The 10916-nt window shown below is 53.4% G+C and overlaps 1 protein-coding gene across 1 annotated transcript; it reads left to right on the forward strand.

Moving 5' to 3' along the window:
• Positions 1-212: 212 nt before the first annotated feature.
• serpinh2 (serine (or cysteine) peptidase inhibitor, clade H, member 2) lies at positions 213-10916 on the forward strand. The gene is given in 7 exon segments (XM_049029926.1): positions 213-748; positions 1504-1834; positions 1836-2033; positions 2035-2104; positions 4255-4347; positions 4420-4547; positions 9770-10916. Coding segments are annotated over 6 exon segments (1152 nt in total). The 5' UTR covers positions 213-748; positions 1504-1513; the 3' UTR covers positions 10112-10916.

The following is a 10916-nucleotide window of genomic DNA, read 5'->3' on the forward strand; positions in this document are numbered from 1 at the left end:
TCCTTCTCCTTCTCTCACCATCTTACTCAAGCTTCTGCTTTCATCTTCGGCCTGCTATCTGTACATCTACAGATCCGTCTTGTCAGTGGTGTCTTATTATCCATTTGTTGCTCGGGAAAGCTAAGCCTCCCCGCTATTGTGCGTATTCGCAGAATATAATGTGCGTATCGATTCCTGCCCTACGTGGAGAGAAAAAAACAGAAGGCACTAAGAGAGAGAGGCCAGGGGAAAAATAGAGACAGGAAAAACAGGGATGGAAAAAGTGGAGCACACGGACAAATACAGAAAAGAACGTACTTGATGATGGGGGGGGGGGGAAATGAGCGTTTTTAGGGTGGCAGAGGGCGACGCACTGCAGAACACTGGCGACCCCGTCCGACAGACCCGATAAATACACCACAGTGTAGGCCTGAGAAAGAAATGCAAGATTTCCCGATTTCCCAGCTTTCCGGCAGTAGCCACCTTTTGCAAACTTTGTCTTCCGTACGTAGCGATCGTGCAAGATCACAACGAGTATTAAAACGACAAGGCATCGCATTACATTCAGGCTAACGGTACCCCGTATTATAGCAACGCGAAATCCGCACCGGTGCCGCTGTAATCCGCGAGCGAACGGCGTGCAGACGCCGGGTGGGGGATCGGACTGAGGTGGAGCAAAAGGTGGGTTTTCCGCTGCCACATCTGACTCCCTCGAAAGCTCACAAGCCCCAGCGTAGGGAGTTACATGGACGAAGGATTCTAGTAACAGGTAACCGTTGGACGGCTGTTGAACTCGGTACTGCGTCGTAAAATGTCAGTACTTTAAGAACTATCCAAGTCCGAAATTGCGGGTAATGGTCTGTAAAGGATTGATAGGCTTCCGCAAAAGTTTTCATTCTGCACTGAAGGCAGATTGCATCCTTTGAGCGGACTTATTCGAGCCATTGTATATTAATTAAATAATTTTATACTGAATCTGAAACTCAAGCGAATGTCTTTTTTAAACGTGTACTGTGGGCACGTCCTTACTCTCTAGAGTCGATCTGCACTGATGCTTCGCTTGGAATATACAATATACTCCTGGGGGAAAATACCGATCCAGTGAAACTGTAATTGATGCCATATTTCTCTAAAACCTTGGCATGAAATCAATAAATTATGACCTACACATCGCGTGTCTCCCTGAACAAACAGTAGATTGCTCTCCTGCCATCATAACTAATGGAGTCTGTGCCTGGTATTGGACGTAAATAAAGCAGATAAATGCTGACTGTGTAATAAACCTCTATTCTGCTATCATTTTGCTGCTGAGGATGATGCTATAAACTCATCTCATCAGGAGTAATGTAATTCACTTGATTTGGTCAATGGGTAAATGTTTAAGTGGATTACATCAGGTCCAGGTTAGCGTGGATAACGGGATTCTGTATTAGTTCGTAATTGATGTGATCTTCATCTACTTTTTAACACTTCGCTCATGCATTTGAAAGGGTTGCCGAGCTCCCCCTAACCTCCTCCCTGCAGCTGCTCCGCCATGCCACCTGCTGGGTCCCTTCTCCTGCTCTGTTTGCTGGGGCTACTGCTTCCTCTGCCCTGGCCTGTCACCCCCGAGGACCCTGGAAAGCCTTTCACCAGGCCGCCGGTCCGTGTCGCCAAGCAGGGGCCAAGCTGGAGCCTCGGACTGCGCCTGTACCGGGCCCTGCGCACCGGCGGCACCCAGAACCCCCTCTTCTCTCCAGTTCTGCTTGCCAACTCACTGGCAGCCTTGGGCGGGGGTGCCGGAGGAGGCACTGCAGCCCAGATCTTTGAGGTCCTAGGCACCGGCACGCCTCCCCCTTTGAGCCAGGAGGAGGCCGCTCTTCTCCCTGTATGGAGGCAATGGGAGCAGCTTCAGGCTGCACAGCGCCTCAGCTGTGTTCACCGGGCTACCGGCAATCCTGGATGCCAGCTTCCTGAAAGAGGCACAGACACGGTCGCGGCTGGGGCACGCGGCTCTGCATTGGACAGAGGGGCAGCCCGACCACGAGGAGCTGCACGCCTGGGCCAGGGCGGGTGGCAGGTGGCAGCGAGGAGCTCCAGGCCAAAGAGGCAGCTTTAATCCTCACAGACGCCCTGCGCTTTAAAAGTGAGGTGGGGGGTCATGTGACCTGGCAGCGTTCTGCAGAAGGGCCGGTACGCGCCTCCTTAAGTCAGCTGGCACTTGTCTAGGGGGGACTCTGGACAAGATGGCTTCCTGAAGTGACATGTATTCCTGGATGCCCAGGGCCCGGCCTCAGGGCACAGAAAGGTTTTCCCCATCACCATGTCCTCCTGTTGGCTGTAACGGGGCTAGGGAACACCAGGGGAGCTCCCCGAAGGGCATGAATCCCAAAGGACCGTGGTCTCCTGGGCTCCGTGGCAGATTCCTGCCCGCTAAGGCAGGCCAGGGACAGGCTTATTTGAGAGAGCCAATCAGAAAAGGGCTGAGAGCCTGCAGATTTGGGCAAGGCCCCCCGCCGCTGACTGCGGGCTATTTTCTGCCCGTGAAATTGGATATTTTTCCATGCTTTTGGGGGAATGGCCGGCAGACGCATGAATGTGTGGCGTTATGAATGAAATTCTGTTTTAAATAGAAATAAACAACGCTGATAATAATAATACCGCATGTGCTGCCAGTTTACCATCTTGCCAGGTTTCCCGGGATGGAGCCCGTATCGCACCTGTCGGCACTGGGGGGCCCTTGGCTGCTCACCATACCCAGGGGAGAAACCCCCATTTTCCTGGTTTTGTTCAGTCGCCTTCTATGGCGTCCAGTCCACCATCGCTGGGCAAATTAAAAACACCTCAGCGTCTCCTGAAGCGCTGTTCAGCAGCCAGGGTTGGCAGGGAAGAAGCAGGCAGGAGTGATTGGCGGGGGGTGGGCAATGGGGGCCTGAGGGCCGCCGGGGGAGCGCCTGTCCACGCTCGCTAATTAATTGGCCCTTTGTTTCGGATTCAGACAAACAAAGGACCCGGAAACAGGAGCCAGCAGAAACACAAACGATAACGCGACAAAGGACAGAGAGAAAACCACACGTGTGTTTCACGAGTTTTAATCTTTTTTCTAATCACGATATGAAGCGCAGGCTGAACCTTTGCCCGGGAGATTTTGGCTTTGTCTCCATGCTCTGCTACAGCGTAATTTGCTTCACCTGCTTAGAAACCACGCCATATAAAAACCGTTGGGCGAGGCTCCTCCCTCTGTACGGGACGGCCGGACACCCGTGGTCATAGCTGGCGACGTCTCACGTGAAAGCTGATGCCAGTGGGCATGTGCAGATGTTAAAGGTCTCTCGTGGAGGTTGAATGTCAAACCTTCTTAAGTATATAATGCTCTAATTGGGTTCTTGTGTTACAATGTTTAACGTATCTCTGAGGTTAAGCTTTTAATCCCACTTTATAAGTAGTAGAATAATATACGTTATTGAACTGAAGATTGAGATGCAAGATCCTGTGGTATGTGTAAGCGCTCGCCGTGCGATTCATCAAAGTGGTGAAATAATGGGAACCAAGAAGCATCGAAATCCTTTAATGGGTCACAGCTATTTAGTGCTTTCAGAAACACGGAGTTTCGAACCAGTGGAAGGTTTCTGTGGAGACTGATTGGTTCATTGGTTGATTACCTTGAGTAATCATCCATCGCTGATGCAAATCGGCAGAAGGACTGTGTTTCTCCTTAGTGCCGTTTCCTTGATTGTGCCTTGCAGCTTGTGCCTTTCAAATGTTAACTTGCGCTGCCCCTGCTGCACTACTGATTTTCTGTGGGTCAGTAGCACTTTGGAAAAACGCAGTTGGTAAGTAGATGATTGCAGGTGCAGGCTTACCTTGTGAGGACGGCCGGCGAGGAGTCGCTGTGAGACTCCTGTAAGTTGCTGGTTGGCTGGATTGTGAGATTGGGTCATTTCTTATCTACCAACTCCTAATGTGACACATCGCAAAGCTGACAGAGGAGTAGCTGATCAAGAACTAAATTTGTGCTGCAGAGCTCCAAGTGACGCTTGGGACCATGAAGGATAAGATTCTTCCTGAAGCTTTCTTGAGAAAAGCAACCCAGATACCCACAGAGAACATCTCTGGTTCAAGGTCACACAGTAAGCCAGAGGATGTACTATGTTGGGTCGGTAGGTCAGTGACACAGTGAGAAGGTGGATGGGTTCTCTGTTGGGTCTGTAGGTCAGTGACACAGTGAGCCAGGACCTGACTCAATGTATGTTAGTGTGAGAGTCTGTGCGGTGAATGTCCCATCTGTGTCTACAGGTCTTTGGGACTGGCACTTTGAGTGTGACGAGGAAGACCTGCGCAGTTTCCTGGGAACCACATACACCAAGGTGCCAATGATGCGCCGGGCAGGTAGGCCTTGACACCCTCCTATGCTGTGAGCTGCTGCCCCTTTCATAATCACTCTTATGGCTCCTCCCCCAGGTGTGTTCCATCACTATGAAGACATGACCAACATGGTGCAGGTTCTGGAGCTGGGCTTTCGGGGTGGCCGGGCCAGCCTGGTGCTGTTGCTGCCCTTCCATGTGGAGAACCTCAGCCGGCTGGAGAAGGTACTCACCCAGGATCAGGTGGCAGAGTGGCTGGAGAGGCTGAGCAAGCAGAGTATGGCCATCAGTCCAGTCTTCTTCAGTCCAGTGCAGGGTCCCAGGGAGCACTGGGCACGAGGCAGGGGGCAGGGTACTGTTCCAGTGCAGGGCATCCACTCACTCCCCTTATCTACATTATAGTACCATCCCAAGGAAGACACACATGCTCTTATATAGGTAATGGCTTTATTTTCCACAAGAGTAGCCAAGCTTCCTGCACTTAGTGTCTGAGAGTCAGTGGGCGACAAGACAGCGGTCTGGGTTTGTTTCGTTGTGCTGGAGAGGCAGTCGAAGGGCCTGTGAGCTGAGCCTTCTGGAGATCTGAGTCGACCCACCTGGCACCTTTGCCAGCCTGTCATGAGACACTGACCCCTCGTCCCCTGGAATGGCGCTCTGCTCTGCTCGGGACCTACGGTCCACCGCTGCTGGGTTCCTGCTTGTCCGGGAGGAAGTGGCAGGTCTCTCCTCCATGCTGCCCTGGAGGCTGTACCCAGCCTGCCGCCCGAGGCCTGTCAGCCTCCTGTGTTTCTTCTCTCCTTTTTCTTCCTCCCTGACCTGCTCCTCCCCCTGTTTCATTTTCTTTTCTTTGTCTGGTTGCTGTTGGACTAGGTCCTTGCCGCGCCCCACCCTCCTCGCTCCCTGTCCCCCTGGCTTTCTTGCTTCCAACTTGGCAGTCCTGGCCGCTAGGACCCACTCAGCAGCGCTAGGTCAGCCTGGCCCCCTGGACCCCGTGCTCGGCCTTGGGGCCCCAGGTGTCTCCAGGATTACAGAGGGCGTCGGGACGCCGGGTGGAGCCCTCGCCTTTGGGCGGGGACACCGGACCTGAGGTGCAGGCCGCCACGCTAAGCTGAGCCTCCCTGAGAGCCCCATCCTCTGCCTGGCAGCATGTTGGTGGCCGGAGGCAGCGCCTGGGTGAGCTCTGCGGGCGGCACCGCAGCTTAGTCTGAGACAGCAGGGAGAGAGAGACGTTAGGAAAAGTAGTAATCAAGGGGGAAGGGTGCAGCGGGACCGACGGGGGGGGGGGGGGGGGCCACGTAATAGTAATGTAACATGACTGGTCTGGATGAGGGCTTCAGGGAGCATTTCCCCAGGGGGACGTGGCTCAAACGGACTCGTCAGGAGCACGTTTGGTTGAGTGAAGTAACCTGGAAAGACCCTGTGTGCCGTTGCAGCATGAGCGGGGTCACACGGCTCCCCGCTTTCAAGCTCCGCGTGACCCACAGAGGGCGACCCTCGACAGAGCCACTTCTGCAGCGAGGCCCCCTGGTGGCCCGACAGCTTGATGTGTGCAGATGGCGCGTGGAAGGAGCGTCCCACATCCCGCTGGGTGCCGCCTGTCCCGCTGAGCAGGATGGAGAAGGGGGGGGGGGGGGTTCAGGAAGGCAGTACGGCCCCAGGGAGCGGGGGAGTGACCGGCTTGCATGCGGTGGAGTCAGGGCGACGGATTGGACCGCGCCGCATCATTGGCGTCACACAGCAGCAGCCACGGCTCCGCTGGCTCGGCACCCAATACGCATTTCCGTCACCATGCGCCGCATTTTGCTGCAGGGTTTGCTGACCTAAATGAGAGTGACATTGAGCAGGTGGGGGGGGTGGGGGGTGGCGAGGGCTGGGCTGGGGGCAGGCGAATGTGGAAGTAACTGGCGGGCTAAATATAGGGGCCCCCCCCAGCAGCGCCGAGGACAGGCCGCGGCTGAGGCTGCCCGGCCCGCTGCCGTAACGAGCCTGGCTGAGGGCCCTCGGCCAGGGCGCCCAGACGGGTGGCTCCAGCACGTGTTTAACGAGCCTGGAACTGCGCCACCGTCTGCTGGCTCTGGGTTTGCCACCTGACGTGTGACGGGACCGGTTACTGCCCCACCATTAGCAGGCTCGTCCAGGGAGCCCCCTGCTGTCTGAATGGCATAGGTGCCTCAGATCGCGACGTAACCGGGCACTCGCAGTGCCCCCCCTCTCACTCATGGTGTGGTGGGGGGGCTTTTGTCTCCTCTAACCATCGCAGGAGTCTCTCTCTTCTCCTTCTGTTGTCTTCCCATTTTTTTTTTCCAAAGTAGTGTGACACTACGGCTGCTCTTTACTAGTTTCCAGTCGAGTCGCGTTGTCGGAGTCCCAGGAAGCTCCGGGCCGCCCCTGCAGAGACGAGCCGATGTAAAAATAAATTCAAATTAGCGAAATAGAAATGGATGTGTGTGTGCTCTGTGGTCGAGGCTCCCCGCCTGCTGCCTGCTCGCTAATTAGTGGCCGGCTGTTAGAGTGGCCCTTCATTACGGACTCGCGGGCCGCAGTGCTGTGAACCTGGGGGGGGGGCGGGCGTCACAGGGCTGTGTGTGACACGTCAGTGACAAGAGCCCATTACTTACTCTTTCTCTGCCATTGTTCTGTTAAATAAAACATGCAACAGGAGTCCAGGGTCCCATTTCCCTCCCTCTTAGACAAACTCCCAACAGAAGTCATTGAGAGCCATTGTCCTTCCCTTCATGTGTAATTCATAGATAGTTTTAGAATGGTAGTGTGTGTATGAGCCATGGAGTGGGCAGGGGGCGCTGTAGAGGCAGTAAGAGGGGTTGTGGGGGGGCGGGGAATTTCCTGAGACTTCTGTGGCTGTTAGAATGTTATATGTTGGAGGCCTGGATTCAGATGAGATGCAAATGAGGTTTTTCTCCTAATTCATCTATGGTAATGATAATATATCTATGGTAATGAAGTTACATGGCACAATGAGCAACAGCAAAAAAAAAAGAAAAGGCAGCATTGGTCTTGATTAAAGCAGAGACTGTAACTGCTCCCGGTGCTGTAATGTGGGGTCACGCGTACTTACCCAGGGTGCCATGCTGGGGGGGGGCCTGTTACTCCACATCTCCAAGGCTGGGGTTCAAATCTCAGCCCATATATTTGCCATGTCCTCCCATGCTGTGGCGGTCTCCTCCAGCTAGGTGGCCTGCCATCTCTAAATTGCCCATGGCGTGATTGTGTGTGTGATCGTGTGAGTGATTGTCTGAATGGTTTTGTGAGATTGTGTGAGTGATTGTCTGAAAGGTTTTGTGAGATTGTGTTAGTGTGTGTTTGTGATTGTGTGAGATTGATTGACATTGATTGTGTGGGTGTTGTGATTGTTGTGTGACATTGTGTGAGTGTTTGTGGTTGTGTTTGAGATTGTGTGTTGGTTATTGTGGATGATTGTGTGTGATTGTGTGCGCGATCGTGTGAGTGATTGTGTGTTTTGTGTGAGTGTGTGTTTGTGATTGTGCAAGACTGTGTGAGCGTTAATGTAAGTGTTTGTGATTATGTGAGATTGATTGAAATTGATTGTGTGGGTGATGTGATTGTTGTGTGACATTGTGTGAGTGTTTGTGGTTGTGTTTGAGATTGTGTGTTGGTTATTGTGGATGATTGTGAGTGATTGTGTTATTGTTTGACTGATTGTGCGATTGCGTGAGTTATTGTGTGAGTGTGATTGAGTGATTGTGTGTGACTGTGTTTGTGACTGTGAGTGTGTGAATAACAGTGTGAGATTAGATTGTTTGTGTACCCTGTGACAGACTGACATCTCCCCCCCTGCTTCCTAGGACAGGCACTGTGACCATGCACTGCATTGCATAGGTAGGCATGGAAGGTGGATGGACACTATATGCATGTAATGTCCGATAACTCATGTATAATGTTTTTCGCAAAATATCTATGTGAGTTTTGCAGCATATGCGTGTGAACCGTAATTGGCTGGTGATGTGAATGCTGTGGGGATTCCATCGTATGCTTAGCAATTTGTCAGATACGCACTAAAATCTGCATTTAAATGACGAGCTGCTGGCCCCTTTTTTGATCAGTTAGTTCCGGGTTCTAATGGCGAGGGGCGGCGGTCAGCAGGAGGCGGCCCAGCATGCAGACCCCCGGGGTCCCGCCCCTGCTGCGGCACAGCGGGACAGGAGAGCGCCATTCTTAAACTCCGCTCGAGATAAAAAATTAAAAGGCCTGGAACTCCTCCATCCAGATGCGCTTTCCATTATGGGGGGCGGGGGGCGCTCTCTATTTATATCGACTGTGGCAATGGGGGGGGAGGGGGTCACGCTAGTGCAGCAAGCGTTAACTTATGAGCGTAATTGCAGCTGACAGTCCGGCTCGTCGCCATACATGGTGTCACGTTAGCACCGCCACGGCAACAAGGGTCGCGATTAAGTGGGCAAACGTCAGAGAGACAGAAGATTAAAGAGGAAAGGGGGGGGCAGTTCTGTTGGATGTGCTGAGGTCATAATCACGGCAAAGCAGGTGATGAGGCTGCTCATCCAGTCTCATCCAGCTTCGTGTGGACAGTGCTGACATGCTATGGAGTCGAATACGCGCTGATGGGGACTGCAGGAAATGGGGGGGGGTGGGTGGGGTGGCCAGGGAAGGACACAGCGAGGGGTGATGGTGCCACAGACAGCAGCCCGGAGACAGAAACAGAGTGTTAGAGGTAGGCAGTGAGGAAGGGAGGATGCATGGGTACATAGGAAGTACATTAGGGCGGGGGTGCTGCTGGGGGGGTGTGGCGGTCGGGCCGAGGACGTGAGTCGTCACGGACGCCTCGTTGAATCTGTCTCTGATCTGCACATCTGCACCCACCCCCTGCTGCAGAACCTTAAACGCGAGTCTTCATCCCCCCCCGCCAACTGGTTTTCCGTATACGGAAAAGTTTGCAGGAGCTGCTGTCTGTGCCCCCGTGAGAGCGAGAGTAGCAAGGCGATGCGGCGTGGTTCATGGACGCTGCCCCCCAGGCCCAGGCGTGTGGTGCCTAGTGGCCGGGGGGGGGGGGGGCGCCAGTCATGCTGTAGCTAAATTAGGCCGGAATAACAAAGCAGAGTTCCTTTAGCTTTCCTAAAGAGTTCCTTTAACTCCGATGGCTTTACTGCTCTGAGACAAAATGGAAACTGCACTCTTGTGTACAAAATGACACAAAAGCAGACACACTGAAAACAAATTGCATGAAAATGCACAAATTCTTTCTTGATGGTCCTCATTAGTTTTTTGAATTCCACTTTTCACTTTCCAAACCTTGGCAAAAAATCAGCTTTACCTGATATTTAGTGAATGTACGAATTTGGTTATTTTTTTCTATTATGCGAGACTGGGAGGGATTCGCTGGAGGAGGAGGATTGTATTGGGTTGCTTTGACTGCGCCGCAGTCTGAGTCACCTTCCCCATTTTCTGCCCAGAAACAACTGACTGCGCTGGGTCTGACCGAGGCCTGGGATGAGCGGAAGGCCGACTTCACCAGGGCGGCGGGCCAGGTGCTGGGGCAGAGGCGGCCGCACCTGGGTGCAGTCCTGCACTGGGCTTCCCTGGAGCTGGGCTCCGAGGCAGGTTCGGGGGACGGGGAGGTGCAGGACGGGGAGGTGCAGGACGGGGAGGTGCAGGACGAGGATGTGACCCAGCCGAAGCTGTTCTGTGCAGACCACCCCTTCATTGTCATGGTGAAGGATAACGCCACGGGGGCGTTACTGCTAATGGGGGCCCTCGACCACGTGGGGGGGGCCGCCGTACACGACGAGCTCTAAACATCCAGGAGGCCCATCCCCTCCCCCCGCGTGTCCCGCCCCTAATGGAGACTGAGTGATGTCGATAAAGGTTTCATGCAAAATGATTGTGTCACGTGGCCCTCCCCCGGACACCGGGGGACAGAGGATAAGGGGCTCCCTGCTGGTGCCACATGTTTGATATGAATTAATGGGACATTTGTATGGCGTGGACAGGCATTCTCACGACAGCGCTGATGCTTTATGAATAAGCCGAGCACATCGTTGCTGAAGGAGCTTCCCTGCCCTGATAAATAGTCACGGCCTGGGACCCTGTGCTCTCTACTGGTAGGTTATTGATGGGAATGTGTGTTATTCCCTATATTATTGTGTATTAACGACCCGCATCGCCTGCCAGCATTGTAGCCTGTCTGCAGTCGCCTCTTTCCCTGCTTAATCTTGGTGAGAAGCGAGGGGGCTGTCAGCAATCAGCACGGCAGTCCTGCTCAATGCCATGGCCAATCACGAGCCATTGTTCTGTGTCCTTAGCTGTTTCTCGAGAGCCGTCGGTGAACGCCGCCCAGGCGTCAGGCCACAGCCGGCGATGGAGAAGGCAATCCTGCAGCTGAATACTGTGAAATAAACTAATAACAGCTTAGATGGGGGGGGGGGGGGGCAGCTCTGCTCTAGTGAGTTACTTGGAGTCTGACTGATATTTTAAATTTATGAAGCGAACCTGCAAAAAAACTGCTTTTTTTTCCCCTCTGTTCATCTTTATCCTGCCCAAACTACAAATAGACTAGAATTTATTTGTACTGATATTTGGAACACTAGAATTCTGAATAAA

Source organism: Brienomyrus brachyistius, chromosome 10, assembly GCF_023856365.1.
Source record: "Brienomyrus brachyistius isolate T26 chromosome 10, BBRACH_0.4, whole genome shotgun sequence".
NCBI lineage: Eukaryota > Metazoa > Chordata > Actinopteri > Osteoglossiformes > Mormyridae > Brienomyrus > Brienomyrus brachyistius.